The sequence below is a fragment of the Eupeodes corollae genome, chromosome 1, assembly GCF_945859685.1.
Source record: "Eupeodes corollae chromosome 1, idEupCoro1.1, whole genome shotgun sequence".
NCBI lineage: Eukaryota > Metazoa > Arthropoda > Insecta > Diptera > Syrphidae > Eupeodes > Eupeodes corollae.
This window is the reverse complement of record NC_079147.1, coordinates 244,155,116-244,179,170: the sequence shown is the minus strand read 5'-3', so window position 1 is coordinate 244,179,170 and position 24,055 is coordinate 244,155,116. Positions and strand designations below refer to the sequence as shown.

The 24,055-nt window shown below is 33.2% G+C and overlaps 1 protein-coding gene across 1 annotated transcript; it reads right to left on the bottom strand.

Annotated features, from left to right (window-relative positions):
• Nucleotides 1–2,782: 2,782 nt before the first annotated feature.
• LOC129949541 (putative uncharacterized protein DDB_G0270496) lies at nucleotides 2,783–20,649 on the bottom strand. The gene is made up of 3 exons (XM_056061065.1): nucleotides 20,577–20,649; nucleotides 14,670–14,894; nucleotides 2,783–2,973 (listed from the first exon to the last, which is right to left on the bottom strand). Exons 1-3 carry the CDS (start codon nucleotides 20,647–20,649, stop codon nucleotides 2,783–2,785), a joined length of 489 nt encoding a protein of 162 aa, XP_055917040.1.
• Between the last annotated feature and the right edge of the window lie 3,406 nt (nucleotides 20,650–24,055).

The window sequence follows — 24,055 nt, the reverse complement described above, 5'->3', positions numbered from 1 at the left end:
TTGGAATTTAAAATAATTTTCATTGTGATGTTTCCAATGATTTTCATCTCCAAAGAAGCAAGTCAATCTATAAACACTGAACTGAAGTCACAATCAAATTGTAAAATCCGGCATGTGTCGAAATAACCTAAAATCTTATGTGGACTTTGAGAAGGGTTAGTAAGTAAATAATTGATTAGAGGGCTATTTTCATAAAAGCGACCAATTTTAATTCTCACACAATATTGGTACTTAATAATGAAAGCAATTACAAACTCAGAATGACTGAACAAAAATTTGTACGGCCATACACAATAGTTATCAAATAAAAACAAATTTAATTGACAATATCAAGGCACTAATGAGTTTTGGTAATAGGCCAGAAACATTAACATTATACCTTCCGAAACTTTTCTTATTTTTAAGATATTTGTTAATATCATGCTAAAACTTTATTTATTAATTTTTGAGATTGAAGAAAATTATTCGAAATCAATATTGCAACTTCCAATTTTCTTTTTAACAATTGTGTGAAAAATTTCCCATAGTCCATAGTCCAGCAAAAACCAAAGGTATTTTAGATAAAAAAAAAAGATTTTTCAAGACATTTATCAATTGAAAAGAAATGTTCTTCCCAAGAACATGAATTTATTACATATAATTCACTAAATTCGCAACATAAATGGGAATAGGATGAATCTCAAGCCCTCTACTCTTCATCCTGTTTATAAATTATTTCGTAAATGTAAACGGTGGGGAAATCAAATATGGTACACTACGAATATCTTCTTTAACTTTTGACATAGTTTTCTTGTCTTGATCTGTGGATGGGATGCAGTTAATAAAAAACCGTCTTGAAAGGTACGACTGCTACCAGCGTATTGTTTTAGGGTTATGTTGAATTCGAAGAGGTTCTTGAGTAATTAAAGAAAAAAGATTTTTCGGTTATTATCTTGAAAAAAACTTAAAAGAAAATTTAACAAAAGTTGGTAAAAATTAATTTTCGACTTAAATATCTTTTCAATACCTTTGCTTCCAGCTTATTTGGGCTTATAAGAAATATTGTTTTCAACATTCTGAACAATTTTGAGAAAAATTGAACTGATAGTTTTTTTTTACAAAAAATAATAACCTAAAAAAACAATACTAAAACTTAATAAAAATTTACTTTCGACTCAAAAAGCTTTTCAAAAATTAAAAATATTTTCTTCAACCTTTTTTGTTTGAATTAAAATATTGTTTTCGATATTCAGTAGTTTTTTTTTATAAAAATCCAACAGTCCGTTTTTTCATAAAAAAAATAAAATCTAAAAAAATAGTACGCAAATTTGGTAAAAATTCATGTTCGATTCTTGATATCTCTCAAATTAATTTCATTCATCTAATTTGTAAAAAATTAAGAAGTGGTAAAAATTTGTTTTCGACTAAAAATCTATTTAACAAAACTAGATTTTCAAATTAAACTATTTCTTTATACGAAAAATGTTTCTGGTAATTTTAAAATGTTTAAGCATAATTAAACCACCAACTTTCTTAACCTAACACGAAAACCTACAAATTTTTAAGCAAAACAAATCGACAGATAGGATGAGAAGTTATCAGTGTGGGTCGCATCTCAGTCTCCTTTTTTATATAAAATCACAAAGAGCTACAATGTGTACGTTCAGCTTTTTTCAAAATAAAACCTGCAGCTTTCGAATAATTTGCAAAAAAGAGAATTTTCACCTCCTTAAACTTTCTTACAAATAAAGTTTTCCGGTGAAATTCAGCTTTGTCGAAATGTTTCCGAAGGAAATGTTTAATTTTCGTGAACTAAAAATACATCAACCGAATTTAAAAAAAAAAGAAACATACTCAAGTTATAGGTCAAAAGTTGTCTTTCTTAAATAGGCTTAAAGTTTTTTTTTTGAAAAGGAGAAAATATTGTAAGTGTATTGTCCATGAGACTTCCTATAAAAGTGGGTTTGACTAGAGGTTTTAATTAATAATTCATAATCAGTTACACTTTTTCTATATCTATAAATCTTAGTTCTAATCTCCAAAGGGTTTATTCAAGGTGCATATGGATATAAAAATAATAATAAAATTAAATAATAACGCATAATCATATAGCAAAGGTACTTCCTCCCACTATAATCTATACACATACACCAACAACAACACTAAATGACCTATTTCTAAAATAAGACGCATCAAAATAAAAAAAAAGAGAACCAAAGTAACTACAATCATTTTTATAAATTATTCATTTAAGTAAGAATATTTATTTCTGATGTTGTACGACCCTCGAATAATATGTTCGTTCGTTGTTAAGGTGGTAAATGTACTCCTTCCATCATCACATACTCCTTGCTCGTGTATAAGCGAGTAAATTTTGTTCTACAAAATATTTTCAACATGCGAAAAGTCCTGCAGGATATACTCGTATGTATGTATATGTTTAATATCACATAGGTACGGTTGGTGTGTAGTCGTTTTTATTTTTAGTTGTCTGTGTGTAGTAGGTACAAGTATAGTCACAAAGTCTCACGGGACCGAATGGAATTGTTCCTTCGAGTACCATAATGCTTCAAAATGCCCCAAAAGGATACATCCAATTGGAATTTGTTGTACACACTTTTCCCCATTTATATATTTCATAGTGGTGGCAGTGGTAGTGGCACTGGGTACTGCTGGGCTGGTATATGTTGGCATCAGTAGCAGTGGCAGCACACACCGGAATGGAATCCCATCACACAAGCCTCTGAGCAAAACAAACACACAAATGTGTGTGCTTTTCACTTTTAATATGTGTGAAATGGCACTAAGGAGAATAACCCCACAATCCAGGAGCCAGGAGCAAGAAAAAAGGAGCCAAAGCCAGAGCCAAAGCATCATCGTCGTTTTCGTTCTCGTCCTCATCGGTGTCGTCGTCGTGTGTCCTTGTCGTCCTATAGTCGTTCTTGTTGTCGTCGTAGTCTTCTTCGTCGTTGTCGTCCTTGTTGATCCGAAACACTAAGGAATCCCAACAATGTTCCTATCCTACTTACAACTGATAATGTTCTTTGCGTCTCATCTATATCTTTCGTTTTTCTTCTTCTTCTTTTGCTTCTCCACACATATGTGATGTGCGATATATAGCTCTAACTCTAACTTCTGGCGCTATACTGCACAGAGAAGCTCTCAAGTCCCATAGTACCCACTGAGGAATTTCATATCCTTGTGACGACCAAAGTGACTTTCTTCGATTCATGGCCTGTGTGCCTGGCAATATACGAGCACGGTAGTTATACCCATTCACACACCAACCACCCTCCATCCCTCATTTCTTGAAAGGATTAACTACACACATTTGGTTTGGATTTGAAATCCCTTCCCACCCACAAATGATACACCCTCTCTCGACTTTTATGTCCTTCTATGCACGTTGAGGGGCTTCTTTTACTTAGATGAAATTCCATCAAAATTAAGGGTTCGGCTAATTAGAAATCCCGACATTCGGTAACGGTAACAGCAAGAGCAACGATTTATGTGGTTTAAGAGCCTGCAAGTCCTGTTCGAGAAATTACCCAGACTTCCTTCTTCTCAAGCCCTCTGATCGGAAATTCCGATTGTCTGTTTAGATGGAAGGAGGAAAATTTAACTACAAAATGACACGCACTTCAAGGATCCAATATTTTTGTTTTTGAGAAAGAAAAATTTCAAAACAAGATTCAGAAACAACAACGGTAATAAATCATTTGCCAAAAAAGAAAGGTGTCATAACTTTTATAAACAGAACGGTAAAAAAAAATAAAACAGAAAACAGAAAAAGAAAATAAAGAGCGAGGATAAACTTTTGAAAATCCTTTCGCATTCGTTTCGGTTTCGTTTCGTTTCTTATGCCGCCGCATGAATAAATGACTCTCACCCCCAGTGCACTTAACTTACCTTAGACTTAACCTCCTTTGGGAATAAGAAGACCAAAAGCCCGAGAACCAAACCAAGTATTCGACCCCCAAAGGGAACACAAAAGCTGCTGATGTATTTTTCTTATATACAGAAGAGGTACAGCGAGAAAAAAAACCCTTTTCTTCTTTCCAACCGCTGCACTGCCACCTTAAGTTTCTATTCTCACTTTCGTTGACAGAAAAGGACTTCCTATTTTCTGTATAGTGTTTCCTTGTGTCAGCATCGTTTTCCACACTAGAATTCAAAGTTTTGAATGCAAAAGTTGTCGAGCGCAAACTATGGAAGGTCTCTGGATGGACGGTCGGAAGTAGTACGTAGTTATGGCGAGAAGTTTATTTTACCATATACCCAACCCCTTCTTCTTCTTCTTCTTCCATCAGCCACAGACTTGGTCAGCGTGGCATTGTTCTTTCGCTGATGTCTCCTGTTTCTATGATCCTGGTTCTGTTCCTGAAGGAGGCAGTGTGCATTACACCTGATAGTGGTATGGTATAAGCAAGGTAAGGTTTTGCATTACACTTTGGTAAAGAAAATATTATTTATGAGGCTGTCTGGGGGATGTAAAGTTGTCATGACTTATACCGCGCCACCTTAAATGTCCACTCTACACAATGCACATTCAGCCAAAGGAATAAAGGAGTTATAAGGAAAGGATGAAAAAAGAAGTGAAGTTAAGAGGGAGAGAAAGAGAAAGAGTTTTAATGACTTACGGAATGAGTTTGTTCCCAGTTGTTGAAAGTTGCACTCCTTATCCTTAAAACAAAAAACACAATAATTCTCATCATCTTAAACCTCTCCTAACCCCACTCAACTCTGTAGCTTTGAAATTTTTTGGAGGCAGGCTTACAGAGAGGTTATAGTCACAAAAACATGATCAACTTCGGAATTTGTTCTTTAAGCGATTATTATTGTCAAAACCCAGATATCTTGTGATGGTCTCGTTTCCATCTTAAACTCTAGCCATCAGAGAAGCCATCAATATGAGGCAAGGAAAGGGGTCATTCTCTAACCAGCTGCGTTGGAGCATGTTTCTTTTAGATCACATGTTTTTTAATGAAATATCCATTAACAAAAAAAAGTCCGAAACAAGTTTAACACAGGTCGTGTGTCGAGTGTCGCTGTTGTCGTAGGCTGACTTGAGAATCTTTCGGTGATGTTTGATGGCAGATAAATGAGGACAACCGCTAAGTTGGATATGATATTGCGCTAAAGCAGCTAAAGGTACACATCATTTCATATTCAAATGACAAGTAAATTGGGCAAAAGATTGTGAAGCAAGATGATGACAATTTTATAAGACCATAAAGATAGATATCGTTGGAAGTGAGCATTTTTGGAAGCATATAAATGTCAAAACTAAACGACACAAAACAGCTACCAGTGTTACCATTGTTACCCGTACAATTTGTTGGTAAAATTCTTACTCACATATATCTTAAGTCTAAATTTAGAAGTGGGTAATAATAAATTCATAAAAAAGACAAAGTTTATGACTTTTTGTTGGAAATCTTGGGATCTTCTTTAGCAGAATTTCATTGAGGAGTTCTTCTCGTTGCTTTTTTTGTTGTTGGTAAAGAAAGTTTAATAGAGAACATTTTAAGTTTTAAGTGTAATTTAGGTAGGCACATAGTTAATGTATAAAAAGCTGTATTTTATACGAGTTAAATCTTATGATGATGATGATTGAGAGACGAGATTGTGCAATTATATATTTTGGGGTTTATTGTTTTTAATTGGGAAAGGGTTTTTAATCTTGATTAAATATGGTCATTGAATTTTAAATTTGCTTAAGAGTTTTTTTGATGTTTCGGGTCAACCGTTTTGAATATTCGAATTTTATCAAGGGAAGTGATCATGAAAATATAACAGAAATTATGAAGCAATGAACGGCTTGATAAAAGAACATCGAATTTTAGGGAAACATCAATAAAATATTCAGGTTTTGATACGAATTTATTTAATTCAATACCAATGTCTAGACTGTCAGTTTTGATTGCTGAATATGGCTTCGTTAAATAGGAAAATTTAAAATGTTTGAGCGCATACAAAAACGCACTAGGCTACTTTTTTGTATTTTTGTTAACAAACATTCATACAATTTTTAAGGAACGTAAAACGGCTTATTAAATTCTAAGTTTTTGGTTTTTAAATGTAGTTATATTTAAAAAGAAAAAAATGCCTAATTTTAAAATTCAAAGGTAGAAAATTTCTAATAATCATAAGATAACAATTGATGAACCAGGCTTAAAAGATGAAAGATTACTATATACATTTATAAATTTAAAAAAAATCGGTGGATACACAAAATTTGGAAAACACGATTAAAAAGAAAAAAAGATATGATTCTTGAAAATTTTATATTTTTAAACCATTGATCAAACAAACCTCTAAATTTATCAGTAGGCCTCTTTTAGAAATTTAGAAAATTCGAATTTTTGAAACCGACCGATTTGGCGTGGAATGCCTCATGTGAAAAACTTATTTTACAAGTATATTTTAAGATCGTATATATGTATGTACTTTTTTAAACAGACTCTTTGCATACCAGTCGTGCATTTTATTTTTGTTTTGCTTTAAAACCTTCTCTACACGGTATCAAATGCGCATAACTCTTCATTTGCTCTTATCTGTGGTAAAATTCATACCCTTTTATAAATTTTAAGAACAAAGACTATTTTTGAACAAAGAAAACAACATCAAATCATAAACTTTTTTTTCAGCATTCTACTCTAAAGTTTGAAAAGAAAAATTACTAAGTATTGACCAAATTTTAGCGGCATTGTAATAATGCCTATACAATTAGTTTTTTTGCTAAAAACTAATTTTACCAGCATTTGATTATTTTAAAAACCCCAAAAACATTAAAAACAAATATTACTAAAATTGACTAAAAGAAGGTTTTTCATTAAAACAACCCTTACTCGTGGTAAACAAGTTGACAACATTTGACTCACCTCTACAGGACACCCTATATTCATATGTAAAACACCTTTTTAAAAGTTTTATTGGAAATATGATTTTTATCTTACAACTTTAAAACTCGTGTTGAATATTGTACCATCTTGATCTAGATGGTGAAATTCGAAAATAAGAAATTGAAAAGTCTTAAAAATTGTAGAGTATGAACAAAAATATTTTTTTTTCAAACAATCTTAAATGTGTTGAATTTCTAATAACCTAGATAAATAAATTCTTATAACGAAATGAATTATATACATATGATAGAATAGGCCTAGCTTTCAAGTGCAAGATAAACGAGGTGTGTTCAAAAAGTACCCGGAATTTTTAAATTCCTCGGGTCTGGAGGACTCTCCAGCATATTTTGTATTGTGTTAGTATACATGCCCATAAAGTATGATGCAATTTACAGCTATATTCACTGTTTACTTTGTCTGTGGAAGTTGCTAAGGTTCGGCGTGTTTTTATGAGCTCGGCGATTTTTGTAAAATGAATTCCAAAACTGCTGAATGTTGCCCAAAAAAACAAACGCATGAACATTGCTCAGGAGCTGTTAAATGACGTCAACGACGATCCAAGTTTGCTTGAAAAGGTCATAACTGGTGGTGAAACATGGGTGTACGGTTATGATGTCGAAACCAAAGCACAATTGTTCACCTGGAAGCATCCAACGTCACCAAGAGCAAAAAAAGAACGTCAAGTTCGATGAAATGTGAAGGGTTTGCTTACTATTTTCTTCGATTATAATGACATAGGGCATCAAGAGTTGTTACCACAAGGTCGTACTGTTAATAAGGAATATTACCTTAAGGGTTTGAGAAGTTTGCGTGAAGCAATTCGAAAAAAACGCTCAGATTTATGGAAAAACAATTACTGCCTTTTGCACCAAGATAACACACCTCACTCGTCGTTGCTTGTTCGTAATTTTTGTTTTGAAAACAATACCGTAGACCCAAACTCCATATTCACCAAATATGGCTCCGTGTGGCTTTTTCCTGTTTCCAAAGTTGAAGAGACCCATGAAAGGACGGCGTTTTTCCTCGATTGAAGAAATAAAGGCCCAATCGCTGAGAACGCTCATAAACTTATCAAAAAGTGAATATCAAGAGTGCTTCCAAGATTAGAAAATGCTGGAATAAGTGTATTATATCTGGGGGAGACTTCTTTGAAGGGGACTACATTGATGTAAACAAATAAAAATGAAAATTCTAAGTACTTTTTGAACACACTTCGTATGTTTAACTTGAAATAAACGCACACAATTTTTCTTTCTAAAATAGGATAATTTTGACCAGGTTAGGTATAGGTTAGGTATTAAAATTATTATTATTAATAGAATTTTTACTAAAATATATTCCAGTTAGTAAAGATTATTGCAGAATTGTCTGCCTAAGAATTTCTTGTGGAATTTCTTTCTAGTGCTGTCTAGTGGCATAAAAAGTAGGCTGTGTCTTAGCGCTCTTCATCATCATTGCAGCTTTTAACCATATCATTGGTGGTAAGCCGGATTTTCTTTTTTTTGGAAACCCAACAGGTTTTTACCTTATATTATGCCCACGAGAAAGATAGTAAAGATATTGTGTAAAGATGCGTAGTCCAACGGGATCTAGCTTTGTCGAATTTGGGCCATATTTTCTGGCCGTGGCACAGATTTCAAGGCTTTTATCCTTCTTTCATTGGTTTCTTGATCCTCATCAACTCTCTTATTCCCAGACACATCACTTCGTCTTAGTAACCCACAGAGTCTAATGTTATGCTCTAAACTAAGATCCGAAAATTCTTGGCAACAGTAATTTACAAGTTTCGATTTGAATTGTTGAATAAAGAAAGTGTTTCAGAAAAGAAACTTGCAAGTACTCAAGCATCAATTTTTGAGCCACCAGTATATGTAGATATTGTCGATTCAATCAAGTGTGTAACATTATTAATTGGAAAAGGAATAGTACTAAAAGCATAGATTTCTATATCGATGTAGTCAATAAATATAGCAATATTGCTACCCAGATAAGTTTATTAATAATAATAATAATAATAATAATGTATTTTATTTTTAAAAAAATAGATACAAAAAAATATATAATAAGCAAAATAATATGACATTAACAATATTGTTGTCTGTCAGATTGGCAAATGCGATTTAATTTTTGATTTTTTTTTAGTTCCAAATTTTTTGTTTATTAGAAATACTCATTAATAATTAAGTTTCTATATATCCAAACCTCTAAAGATATAAATAAAGAGTTGTGTAGTTCTGGCCATTCATTTTTATGTAAAATTCATCTTTCGTTAAACTTTCTTTCCCGGAGTAAAAAAATCTAATTATAAATTGGACAAATTGCCACAAGCTGCAAAGTATTTTCAGCTAGATCCAAGTTACAAATTGAGCATATTCCATTTGTTTTATCTTTAAATGCCCGAGCATTAATATTAAGAAGCCCGCCTCTTGCCTTAAAAATCAATGATAGGACTTTAGCTTGCAAAACGTCATTAAAATATAACTCGTTTTTCGTATATTCAAGACGACAATATTCATCATGAAACTGTGACATTCTTGCCATTTCTACATTTTTTTTCCAAGCCTTTCTTATTAAAGTTTCAATAACGTGTTTATGTTTCAAACTCCAATCAATATTTTGAGAATAATAGTTCAATTCTATTCCAGCATCACAAAAAACTTTAACCCAATCATTAAAACAGAATGTTGACTTTCGAATTGTTTCCTCTGCTAATATTTTTGGAAGTCGGTTTCTTGGATAACTAAAAACTTTCCGTATGTACTCAAAATGTAAGTTGAGAGTGAATATAAGCATTTTGTTGATACCAGTTTCGAGGTGCAACATATAGTTGGGAGTGTTTTTGGAACAAATTGCATTTTTTTTCAGGAAAAAACGTTAAAGTTTCTCAACGTGTTCAAGTTCACACTGTCCTCATATAGGTGCGCCATAACACATGATAGATCTCGAAGCTGCCTCAAAAATGTTCAACTTATTGCTTTGGGAAATATTCTGATTACTAATAAAAGAAGACCACGAGAAAGTGATTGCATTTTTTGAGCTTGTTAATTTGTTTACCAAATGTTTCTTGTATTTGAGATTGCAAGTTAATAGTACCCCAAGGTATTGGTATTCATTCACTTCATCAATTTCGGAACCATTAAGGAACCATTTTTGTTCAAACGGACGTCTTGCAACTTTTTCAAAAAACCAAACATTTTGATTTTGGCAGATTAATAATTAACTTCCAACGTTCGCAGTACTTTATACGTTTACGCAGAAAAGTTTATTATGATACCTACGTTAAACAAATGATAGACTAAAAAGTTATGCTTAGTGCAGTCTATTATTTTATTTAAAAATTAAACTAAGATGAAGGTGGTAGACTCGGGCGTATACGTTCTTTTAATTTAATTTTTGTTTTATGCAATTATGAACATACATAAATGTTTGTCTATCTCAAAAGACTAGATTAATTTTTTGTGCAAGGCTGATACCAATCACTAAAATGTGGTGCTAGGACACTGACAATCATTGAAAACTTTATTTTTTTGTGAGATATCATTCAAAAGCTTTTGAGAACAAAACACAACAAACAGTCAAAAATACACTGTATACACAATTCATTTCAGAACTGACTATTCTTCTACAGAAAAACAGACTCTTAGGTATTTTTTTTGTAGAGCGATATTCAAATTTAACTCGCAATAACTCCATACATTTTGAAGGGTCTTAAAAAAGTTAACCGAAAAAGGAGGTATTTTTTACACATTTTAGTCAATGTTATTTTATTTAAAACTAAGGCTTAGAAGTTTGTTTATATATTTATGGTAACAATGCTACTGGTTTTTAAGTGGACACCTAGATGAGTAAAGTATCGTTCGCGTTTCATGAAACTGAACTACTAACATAAAGACTTTGGAAACAATTAGATTAAACTTTATGCCCATAAAACGCTCTTTATTTTAAATTTTAATGTTTTAATTACCTATCTCATAATTTAAAATTTATTGAACATAGATTTTTAAACTTAATTAATGTTTGATAACGTATTATATAAAAAAGCAAAGGAAAGCTGGAAAGGTCTCTGAATTTATTATCTGTTTTCCAAGCAAAAAACTGTTTACCTTACAATAACAATTCCGTACCTACAAATATATGAAAAAAAACATAATGCTTTTTTTAGTGTAAACTTTAAATCTCAAAACAAATTAACAAAACAAAACCACACAAAATTAACCTAGTCACGAGAAAAAAAAAACATACTTAGTGGTTATATTCGTAATAAAGTTAACCTATTATAACCGTTACAATTTAAAAAAATAATTTCAAATTAAGAAGTTTAAACTCAAACATTTTAATATGTACTTAAAACATTCCATCGCACGTGAAGTTCAGGTTTAACATCTTGTTACTTGTTGACAGTTTTACTAGAGTTGGTTCTAAGATGCAAAAAAAAAATAAAAAAGATCGACTTACATTTACTTGTATCCCTACACCTCAAATGTTTACAGGGTGCGAAAGCCTTACAGTTATACTGCACGTATTGTATCGGTAGGACAACCAAAAATATGTTCTAAAAAACAAGTTTTAAACGCCTACAATATACCCTTAAATACCAAATATATGCCCTTTCAATAAATGTAAAAGATGTTTATAAGAAGCGTTATTTGCTTAAGCCAATTAATTAATAAGAACAATACCAATAAAAAAAAGACAAATTAAAACTCTTCTTTACTCCAACTTTTTGAAGATAAATAGAACATCCAAAAATGCGTTTATTGGCGAATAGTTCAACTTCGCACACGTATAGTATTTAATAAAGAAAAAAAAAAAAAACAAAGTTTACAAAGCAAATTTATTTTTGAATAAAAGATATTTTGTAATGTCAGCGATCAGTAAGAAAATGTATTGCAAATTTTGGTTGCGGTAAATAACTAAGATTTCAATAAAATTTTTGAAAATTAAGGTTTGTCTGTTTGATCGAAAAATATTTGTATACATTTAAAAGCTCCGTTCAATGTAACAGAAGTGATCGGAACGTATTTGCGTACTGCTAAGGATTTATCTCCTGACAAAGCCATTGCAATTGTTTTTAGTTTTTCGAAGCCAGCATTTTTCTCCATTACATGTTTTATTTTTTTCTTCACTAATTTCACAGCCTTGCTATAATTCTGCACCGCATCACTTAAAAATTTGTGTTATGGAATTGAGCGATGAACCACGTTATTCAATTTTTGAAAAAAAGCACACAAAATCCGAACAATCTTTTCAAAATGCTTGGTGTAGTAGTTCACCGCTTCGAGCCATGTTCCCATCGCGTTATGATTGGCTGTGGAGGAAGTTCTAGTCCAGGGTCTATGTCTGTAAGAGTTTTCACTCTGAATGGAGTTTTTAAAAACACTTTTTTTCCATTTGCTATAAAGCGGTCAATATCAACATATTCACTTCTAATCTTTTCACATACTGGGTGAAGTCCATGTGCGAGGCATGTAACATGCATGCATGATAAATGTTGTGCTCGGTATATTTTTCAAAAAATTAACGAATACTTTAATTGCGAATTTCGAACAAGGGTATATCAGCCCTCACAAAAGCACCACCTAAATCTTTTTCAAACTCTAAATGTTTTGAGTCACTCGAAAATTGTCTAAAAAACTGTTGCGTTTCATTCTTCGTTCCTATTAATGCTTTGTTTTTATTGCTTGCCTTTACAAAAAAAAAAGAAAAATACGCAATGATATGCTTTTCGAAAGCATTTTCATTCAAATATGCCCTAACAGATGACGTTTATAAGACGAACATTTCAATGAAACGCATTTCTATCACAGCCTCGTGTTAAAAGTGATGTTAACAAAAAATGTGTTCGAACATACTTTTAGTTGCCCTATATCACAAAAAATTTCCATTGACATTAAGGATTTCAAAATTCATTTTTAAATAACCCAATTTATACATCTTTTCATTGAACATACTTGGGTAAAATTGCCAGCCAGGATTAGATTCTCACTAAATGCGTTGTTTTCCCCCATTTCCACAAACAAAATATCTGAAGTCTGTAAATGTATCGAGATATAGGAAGTGTTTTACAGAATTACCGTCGATTCATCATGGGCCATAGATTTAAGACATCAAGGGTTTTGAATCTATGGCCCATCAATGGTTAACGATTGACTGTGAAAATGTTGACTTACTTTGTAATGTGATATTTTAATCCAACTGTCTTTTTATTGTTTTTGTTTAGGAATCCACATTTAAGCTTTTTAAATTAATTCAAACAGAGTCAAAAGATTTTGATAAAATAAAAAAAAATTGCAAACTGTCTTCTTAATAAATCTTTTAAACCCAATTTCAACTTCTGGGTACAGATAAGTAGTTTATACCTATTTCAAAACTTAAACAAAAGCCTTTTTAAAGTGATTTTCTAAAATAGTTTCCGAGTTTGTGCATAATTAATGGTCGCATTTGTCCGACATGAAGCTGTCTCTTTGTATACAAACGTCTCCTTTTTAAGACAAATAAAATTAATTGTAGTTTAACAATGTTTCTTATGTATGTGGCCAAAGGAGTCACATATGCAATTATATAGATATATTTACTAAACTGATGTACATACTCGTATTAAGGACGACTCCCGGCCAATTTCTCGCACTTCCTTAAAGGTACATCCATATGCACACGACAGGATATATATATGTAAAAGACAAGTACGAAAAGAAGAAGAAGAACAAATCTTAACTTCATTTGTTTTGATGTCATTTGAATGTGATTAAGGATTCCTTTAGAGTAAAAGTACAAATTCCCTTTTTAATCTATCCTTTTTCTCCTAAGCTTGTAAGGAACTATCTATGAGGACACTCTCACACTATTTCTGCATAAAAACCCACCCCTTCTTCCTTTTCATTCAACATACAACAATATTATGGTTAAGAAATAATAGCTTCAAGGGTCTTGATCTTGGAGCAGGTTTAACGAGGATGTCCTATAGATGTCCGCTTGCCGTTTCCTAACCCTTACCACAATATAACTCCCACTCTCTCTCTTGGCGTTTGGCGGTGGATATGTTTGTTTTGTTTTCACATCAGAGTTGTTGCAAAACTGAAATCAACAAAAAACGTCCCTCAAAACTGTCGGATTCGAATAAAGCTACATACTCGTATAAAAGAGGAGGAGGAGGAGGAAGAAACCTCCCTTGGTTTGATTCCTTATTTTTCTTTATTCTGGTTGCTGGGTCGGTTCTCTATCCTGTTTCGTATGTTTCATATCAAAGAAATGTGTGCTATGGTGTTGATTGCTGTGCTGGGTTTTTAAAGGCCAGTTAGGCAGTGTGGCAATGGCTCCCCCGACTCAGGTGTAGGACACCCAGGAGTGTCGTGGCCAGTTGAATATAACACCCCGAACACCAATTGTTAGATTCTTCGTTTGTGCGCTTATTGCTATTCATCGTGGTGCTCTCTTTGTTTTTTATTCCTCGCCTGGTCTGGCCATCATAAGAGTGGTGTGATGAGCTCCAGCCAGCTAGCTAGCGCCAGTGGCACTAGAGGCAGTGGCGGTGGATGAGGGTGTTGTTTTTAATGGAGCAATTGAATTTGGAAAGCATATAAGTATGTTTGTTTTTTTTGCTGTGAAGAAATTTCATTGACCCATCAAGACAAAAAGAGAGAGTTCAGTTCAGATTGAAATTACCACGAAAATCAATTCTTTGAAATTTTATTTCTATTTTTTGTTTTTGTCGATATTTCAAGACAGACATCAGAGAGGTTGTTTCAATTATGTATTAAATTTTGTTTTATTTTGTTTGAGACTTACCTGAGTAAAAACTGTCAGAGCTCTGCTCGTCGTCGTCTTCGATGCCAATATTTTCAGAATACAATTCTGTCTTTTTAATGTCATCCAGGCAAGAAAAATCCTCCTCCAATAATGGTGTTGGTTGTGGTTTGTCAATCAGTGTCGCGTGTTGATTGTCATTAACAGCATCAGCAGCAGCGGTCGCGATGTTGTCTTCGTCGTAGATACCATTTTTGTGGAAATCATCTGAAAGAGTTGTTTTGGAAAAAAATTGGGGAATTTAATTGATGGAAAAAGTCATTTATTAATCAAGAAGCTGATGTATTTTTCTTCTCATTTATTCATTTGTTTTTGTAGATCAAATTCACCATCAAACAATTAAGAAGCAAAGAATATAAAGTCTATGAGTAGGAAATTTATTTTAAAAGGGTTAAAATGTTCATTAAGCTTTTAAATAATAAATTTATATATTTAACCGCATTTTTTCAAAAAATAAAATTGATTTTTTGATTTAGAGAACCCTGAGACGAATTTCAATTACACAAATCAAAGCCTGAAATTTTAGAGGATTTTTATATAAATTTTCAAGTCAGCTCACATAGTCTATTAAAATGTTTGCTTGTTTAGTCTGTTCCTCCGTCAAGTACATTTCGAAGTGATAATTTATAAGCTTAAATATCAATGTTTAGTATTCTAGTAAAAAAATGTATTGCAGGTTGTTCTGTTTTGTTCCGTGTAACAGATTTTATCCAGTGGATATGTAAATATTATTCCTTTGCAATTATTATTCTTTTTGCAATTATATTCGAAAACCAATGGAATTATTACAAAATTGAAAACTGTTTGAATCAAGTTTTCAATACAATGTAATTAGTTATATACAAATATTTTGTTTAGGTTTGTGTTTCAAAATTCAAAGGAAATATTTAAAAAGTAATCTTGTTTTTTATGTAATTTAAAAAAAAAAACTTAGGAAAATAAAGAAATCAGAGTTCACTCAAAAAAATAAAAAAATATTGACGGCTATCGGGAATGAAATTTGGATTTTTCCCTATCAACGAAGTTCGGAAATGTCAATTACTATCTACTTTTGTTTGTTACCTTTAATCCAACATATTGAAATAAGAGTCTAGTTCTCTAAATAATTTTTCAAGCTATTGTTTTGAGACTATCCACACCTCCAACTTTAAAAGACGAGGAAAATTCCGTGCCAAGTTATATTTCCTATAAACTTCGTTAAATTTAGTTTTTTTTTTAATTTTTATTTTTCAAAACATTTTCGTTTAACTACCTTTGGAGAGGAATTACACGGGAAGTTTTTATCTATCCGATTTGAAATAATCACTGGTGAACTGATTCAAGTCAGTAAAAAGGGATTTGAAGAAAATAAAAAAATATTAAATTCGTAACGAAGACAATTCTAATGTATCTAATGGTTATTCTTTAAATTGTTTTTTCTATTTAAAATACAATAACTAAGATTGAAAAATAAATAATAGAAAGCCCATACCATCCTTGGTAAACTATTATTATAAATAGGAAAGTCAGTTTGTTTGTTTGCTTGTTTGTTTGTCCTTCACTTCACAACGGAGCAATATTATGACATGCTTTTTGTGTTTGTAGGAAGTTACGAGGTTGGTAAGAGTTTTAAGCTTTCTAATATCTCATTCACAGCTCATTCAAGGAGATCGGCCATGAACAATTATAATTTGATATTTATTGTATTCTTTTTCTTAGAACACTAATTGGTAGCATATTATTAGGTGCTGTTTTTGGACCTAACATTGTTGCCTATCATTAGACGTTTCTTATAATGACATTCAAAATTAATAATAATTGGAGGTTTAAAAACAAGTGCCGATAGCGATGTGATACTAAGGGAGATTTTTTAAATTTTGTAAAGAATAATTCTAAATTTATTGCAATAATTTCTTAACTTGATTTATAAAATAGCAAACTTAATGATAAATTTTTCTGTCAAATACTAGCAACAAGAAACGATGTTATTTTGAAAATATATTAAAACATATTGGATGTATATATTGGAAGTATTTATCAATAGATATTGTCATGAACAAAGCACTTCGTACTCAGTGTAGGGTCTTAGCTCATTTGAGTTGTCCGATGTACTTTCGCTTATGCCTTATTTGAAAAACGAAACGGTTTAAGGCTTTTTTCACACAACGTGTTCGAAACAATTATTATGCTAATATCTTTACCGGAGTTGGAAAGGGTTAAAATGTAATAACTCCTCGAATTCAATTATTCCTATAGATTTTCCATTCCAATTCAAAAATCTTCAATTCCACTTTACAATTCGTTTTGCTATGACAATTTTTGAGGCACTAGGGCAAATACTTAAGGTAGCGGGATGAACCTCAACAAGGTGTGCTTAATCACTTCAACAATAGACAACGTTATTTTGGAATAATTTTTGTTTCTTTTGATTGTGGAAAGCTTACCAACTAACTGATGTATACTTGCACTGGAATGTCTCTATAACATATTTAGATTTTTTTTTAATAGTTTGGGAGGCGACCGTAGGGTACCCTACCCATAAGCCGACTAGAATCGAGTGTCAGAAATGAATAGAACATGACGTTTTATATACAAAATTGCAGAGCTGGCGAACTTTCAATGGGCCTTTTGGTGACAAAATGGTTACTTCCGGTACCGTTTTTTGGTACATACCTACCTCATCAGTCCACTGCAAAATTGTACAACGGGCCTATTTGGAATTATTCACAGATTTTAAAACAGGAGGCCGGTAAAAAAAACTCGGGCCAAACCGCTTGTCCGCCCATTTCGAAAAACGGCTAGACAAATGAGTTATCAAATGAAAATTGGTTATTGGGGTGACTTTGGCTCTCACGCACAAGTGAAGTTGAGGAAGAATTGAAAAAATTAAACGAAGATAAGCAACCTGGATTTGACGGTATCGCTCCCGTCGTTTTAAAAAAATGTGCATCTGTATTGGCAATCCCTCTTCAAATTATTTTCAATCGCTCTCTTCGAGAAGGTGAATTCTTGAGTGAATGGAAAATTTCTTTTATATCACCTATTTTCAAGTCTGGCTCGAGAAATGAAGTCACCAACTACCGTCCCATTTGCAAAATATCTGTCATTCCCAAACTTTTTGAAAAAATTATTTATAATAAGCTAGTTTTCATTCTTAAAGAAGTAATATCTCCTCTGCAACATGGTTTCATTAGTGGAAGTTCTACTACAACAAACTTAACTATTTTCAGCAATTATGTCTTAGGCATTCTTGAAAAGGGTCTTCAATGTGACGTGGTGTATACCGACTTCTCTAAAGCTTTTGATAAAGTCAATCATTCGCTTTTAGTTTCCAAACTCAAAAATTTAGGTTTTCACTCTAATTTACTAAGATGGTTTGAATCGTATTTAGTAGGTAGAGTTCAATATGTTCGGATCAATAATATACTTTCGGATCCAGTGGAAGCTACTTCTGGCGTTCCACAAGGAAGTCATTTGGGGCCAATCCTATTCTTAATCTTTATTAATGATATCCCATCACTTTTAAAAAATTGTTTTTGTCTGATGTATGCCGACGATCTGAAACTATTTTTAAGTATTCGAACTATATCTGACTGCATACATCTGCAGAATGATTTGTCCAAGCTGAACGCTTGGTGTGTTATAAATGATCTACATCTTAATGTTTCTAAATGTCAGAGTATGACATTTTGCAGAAGTTTTTCACCAATCATCTATCCTTACAATATTGAAGGAATCTCTTTATCTAGAGTAGACGAAAAAAAGGATCTGGGTGTAATCTTTGATCGAAAATGTACGTTTATTAGCCATATTGACTACGTAGTTGCCAAAGCCAGCTCAATGCTTGGGTTTATTTCTAGAAATTCTAAGGACTTCTCTGACCCTTTTACTTTTAGGTCACTCTATTTTAGTTATGTTAGATCAATATTAGAATATTGTTGTACCATATGGAACCCAATTTATGCAGTTCATTCCACAAGAATTGAAAGAATCCAGAAAAGATTTACTAGGGTAGCTATTAAGATCTTACGTTGGAATGTCGATTTGCCTTCTTATAGCTCAAGGTGCTTGTTACTAGGCATCCAAACTTTGGAATCACGAAGGAAATATTTTGATGTAATGTTCGTAAGGGATGTTATCAATTACAAAATTAATTGCCCCGATTTGCTATCATTAATTAATTTGCATGCACCTTGCCATGAATTGCGGCACAATATATTCTTTTATGTCCCTTTTCATAGGGTTAATTATGGAAATAATGAACCCATAACTCGTTGTTTAAGACAGGCAAACTCGGTATGTTGTGTACTTGATTTTAATATGTATTTAAGCAGAGATAGCTTTAAAAAACAACTATTATCATTTATGAACACTGGTGGATAATCTGTAGGTATGTTATTTGTTGATTGTTAAGTACTTTTAGTAGTCTATAAGAGACATTATTGCTCTGCTTGATGAATAAATAAATAAATAAATAAATACTTACATTTGATGTTTTTGTTCTTTTAGTTCATGTTTGATGGGGTTCTAATAAATAGTCCCTTTTTAAATGTATTTTTTATAACATTTGGAATGGTATCCAAATAAATTCTAATGGTCTGGTAGTATTGTTATGTCACCGTACTTTAAAAGGTAATTTTTTTGAAATTATGTATATTAATTTGATAAAAATCTTTATTTATCCTAAGCTAACCATAACTCACTTTCAAAGTTAGTATAATAATTGTATCATGTCCTTGGAAACAATCTTGTGCATGGTTTATTTTTTTTTCTTATATTTATTATAAAATAGAGTAGGCAAAGTAAATTTTGCAAACATTTAATTAATTTTAAATGAAAAATGTAGATATTTTTCAATTGTTTTAATGGATTCTAGATTTGTTTTCTCTTTTGTCACTTCATTAACATTTTAATTTTTACCAACAACGGATTTGTTTTTTTGTGACACACTTGATTAATCACTGTTTTCTTAAAAACGAAAACTATCTGTTTAATAGGATAGTTGTACAACCCATGCCTTTTTTTAAGTTTTAATTTAAAATCACTCATACGCCACAGTGCATTTTTCAAGAAAAATATCTTCTTTGTCGTGTTAGGTAGGGGTTGGAAACGATATGTCGAAATACATTTATTTTGAATTCTTGAACATTGCAAATGACAGGGATAGATAGAGCGAAGTAAGGCATTCAACATTCACGTAGTGCGGCTAAACAACAATTCTCCGTATATCATAGTTCGGTTAAAAATAGGCCACATTAATTGTAAACTGATGGGAATTCCTAGAAGGGCCAGTATTACGGTTAAATTGTTAAAGGTAAGATGCAACTGGCTATTTCACTAGAGCAAAGTCAGTTAAAAAAACAGTGAAAAAGTAATATATTGACAAGAAAATGTTGGTGTTATTATCACCTCTTTTGAATATTTTCCAATAGCTTAAGTTAGTTGCTGGAACACCAGCCCAGAGATGAGAATTATAATGATATGTTGGACGTAGAATGTAGATGGTGAGACAAATTTCTTGCATCATCGGATTTTAATAATCTTGTCATATTTTGTCGTTGCAGTTCCAGAGCCGAACAGGAGAAATGTGAGTATGGAAACGAATATGATAAAATAAGAGTTCTATCGCCAGCGAAACAATTAATGGAATAAGAAGTTGCAGACAGGAAAACATTTTTAAAAATGAGGCAAATGGTCGGAGACAAAACGGAGCCCTAGGAAACACCAGCATTTTATTGTGGATTTCAGACTTTTATTCGTCCAAAACAACTTGTATTGAATGGTTCGAAACAAATTTTTTAATTTAACGAAGAAAGAATTTGTCGTTACCCAAAGCACGCATTTCCGATAAGAGAGGTTGATGCCAGACTTTATGAAATGCCTTTGAAATACCTAGTGCAATAATCTTACTTTCACTAAAACGATTTGTTCCACTGTTTGGTGAGATGAACCATTGGGCATATATATTGCTACTGCCGGTCATTAAGAAGCTTTCGTTCTTCAAGATATTTCTAAATCTGATAATTAATCAGCTTTTACATGACCATCGAAAGGAGGGACGTTAGTGCTATCAGTTGATAATTTGAGAATGAGAAGAAGATTCGTCTTCTTTGGGTTTGGCTTTTTCTTATGTTTTCAACAAACAACCAGTATTGCAGTATTTTTTGCAAAAAATTGTTGGTCATGCATAGTTTTGGTCCGTCAAATATGAGCATTGCTGGTCTTCCTAGGTTTTTTTAACCTTTTTCGACTTACTTAAGTAGGGTTGGCTTTATAGCAAAGGGCACTTACTTCTTCAACTTTAATAACCTCTTTACAGCTGGAATCACTCCATGCGTTTTTCCAAGATCTATTGTTTTTTATATTGTTTAGGATAAAAGTTTTCATTTGTAAGGAAATCAAACTTGTGATCATATTAGCGGCAACGTCACTTTCGAGGAAACATACTGACCAGTTAAGATCTGAATATAATTATTAAAAGCGTCAAAGTTTTGCTCTCTCGTATTGCCAAACGCTGGTCTTTGGAATCCCTTTTTTTAAATGAAGAACTTTAAAACGAGAAATTCGCAGATATGTATAAGACAATATGGTCAGATGTTCGTACAGTAGAAAGAACACTTACAGTGTACTTATCAGGGTCAGAGATAAGGAACAAGTCAGGAGTGTTTAATGATTGCCTTTTCACTTCCGATATTCATATGAGACAGGTGGTTCAACACAGCAACGATCTCAACACACACTCCTCCAACAATATAATTCAAATGAATTTCATATCCACTACGAGATTAAAAAAGATTAAAAAAAAACCGTGTCTCAAAATACATTTCTTGAAAATCGAATATATGGTCAAACATTGAGGGCTTCATTTTATTTTCTATTCAATATATACATATCTAGAAATTTGCCTAAATTTTATTATAAAACTTTATTAGCTTTAAAAAATATATATTACTTTCTGCATAACATATGCAAACCGTCTTATTTACACAATTAAACCCTAACCCCTTTCAAAACAAATCCCATCATAAATATAAAGTCTCTAAACATTACTTTTCCTTATATCTCGCCGGCCCAGGTTTCAAGTGGGTATAGTGGTGTTTTGCGTTTTGAAATTTCAAAATGCAAGGTATACTACTTTTATAGACACTAAGCCGATTGTCTCTTGTTAAAATTTATCGACACTTCTATCAACAGCAGTAGAAGCAGCAGGAGTATCGCAACGTGGTATCAAAAAAAAAACTCCTCATCGTCGCCTCGTGCTTTCGAAAAACATATCACTTTAGTGCCACTATGGCGGCGGAGCATATTTTTATTTTTATTTTATTTCATTTTTATTTTGTTTGTATTCCTCCATAAGACAAAACCCTTCTAAATGGCCAAGGAACCTTTCAAAAACACAAAAAGACAAAAATAAAAATAACACACACTCTAGAGTTTGCCAAAAGATTGCTTCTCGTCTTTATTTCGAGGACACTCTATATCTATGTATATAAAGGTAGCCTCATATATAGAAGCCTTGAGAAAGAAGAAAAAAAACAGAAGAAAATCAATACGTTCACACAAAGGCTTCAGCAACAGTACCTATAGAACATAGAGTGTAGCAGTAGCAGCAGAAGCAGAAGAACACTACCGAACCGACTACCATCAGAAGCAGCAGTAGCAGCAGTAGTACCAGCAGCAGTGGTCCCAGGTGAAACGAATTTTGATTAGTTGATTCCCATGAGTCCCATATTTCCCCAAATGAAAGATATTTCTATGCACTGCCTTCTGTTTGGTTCTTATGGTTGGTTTTTCTGGTGCCATGCCGTGCGACTATAACATCCAAAACTGTTCTATATCCAACTTCTATAGAGATATACCTTCAATATAGAAACTTTCTCAATAATACTCCAAAAAATATATTCGGGCTTTCTCCTCCCTTATACGAGTATGGTGTTGCAGGAATCATATGGAGTCAAGACTTCAGGAGCAAGACTCGTGAGATAACACAAAACAAAAAAAGAGAACGGAACTTCGATGAGAAACTCTTTAGAACAATGCGCATGTAATTCTAGAGAAACGAAGAGATACTGAAGCCACGTGACTCTGACTCTGAATGTGATTCTGACTCCATATCACACAACTGAGGATATACTCCAAAAATTATGTTCGGGCTTAAGAGACGCAACACAACATCGCCATCGCAACGACCGACGATGACGGACAAGACGACTACAGGGAAGAAGACGAGGCCATACAAAAACAAAGGAATACTATTCGTACAATATGTCACCCGTGGGACCACCATGTGCTCATTGACTCCCTCCCATTCCCTTCTGTTCTTCTGAACACCAAATTCACACAACCCCATTCTTGCCTTCCTCCTCATAGAGCCCTAATCCACGCCGCACTGTGCCGCGCCAGTCGACCCCCTTTTAGCTTTTGGAAATCTTTCGGGATGATTTCCTATCAATTCTAAAAGCTTATACCCACATGCACGGAGTACGACCGACGACGACGAGTATGCTGCGTCCAGAGGCACCTTGCTTACCGTTTGCCACTTGCCGCTTGTCGTGCTGTAGGACTCTTATTCTCGGTATACATGTAGATTCGAGCAGAGGTGAGCCTTACTGGCTTTAGTTTCAGGTTCAGCTTCAGCTTCAGCTCGGCTCCGTCCGATTCACAACGCTCTGTCTTTGCTGCATCGTACCAGGCGTTCAGCTGTCTGAGGTAAGGTTTTTCGGCTGGCTGAAGTTGAAGCTAAAGCTAAACCTGATGATGGTTGGTATGGTCGTGCTCATGCTCATGCTCGTGTGTGTTATCCTTCATGCAACGGAAAAGGTTGCCATCGTTTGACGTAGTGTCGTGTATATTGTGGATGTAGACTTCCAACTCATCAACATCATCTCTGCGCGACTATAATCCTTGTCCTCTGGCTAGGGAATTCCTTTTCGAAATTTGAATATACGTATTTGTGGGTTCACGTGTTCGCATAGAGTACCTTCTCTCTCGTTGTTTCTGTTTTAGTTTGTAGGTATAAAGTCGATTGATCAGGTATACAGAGAGGAGGAGGCTGTAGGAAGCTGGAGGTTGATACTCAAATTGGGTATCGGTCGGTTTGGTAGTGTGTTCGGATGAGGAGTAGGTTTGAGGATGCGGTTGCTTTAGGTTGGGATTGGGAGCTGGGAGTAGGTAGTTGGGAGTTAAAAAGAAAATTTTAGAAAGGGGATAGCGCGCGATGATTATTCAACACGTCCTTGCGGGACACAATGGATGTTCAGTTTTGTGTCTTATTTGGCTGGTTCTTCATCATCAAATGAATGCTGAAGCTGGAGCATATTATTTTGGTGTATGTGAATTCTGCTCAATATTAGCTCTGCGCTTTATAACCTATAACCAGCTACATCCAT

Excerpts from the sequence above, each read along its gene's own strand:
- LOC129949541 (XM_056061065.1), bottom strand. The coding sequence starts at position 20,649 with ATGACCGGCAGTAGCAATATATATGCCCAATGGTTCATCTCACCAAAC. Across the intron at positions 14,895-20,576 it reads AACAAATCGTTTTAGTGAAA|ATGATTTCCACAAAAATGGT; the intron begins GTAAGATTATTG and ends CAACTCTTTCAG. Across the intron at positions 2,974-14,669 it reads CTCTGACAGTTTTTACTCAG|TGTTTCGGATCAACAAGGAC; the intron begins GTAAGTCTCAAA and ends GGGATTCCTTAG.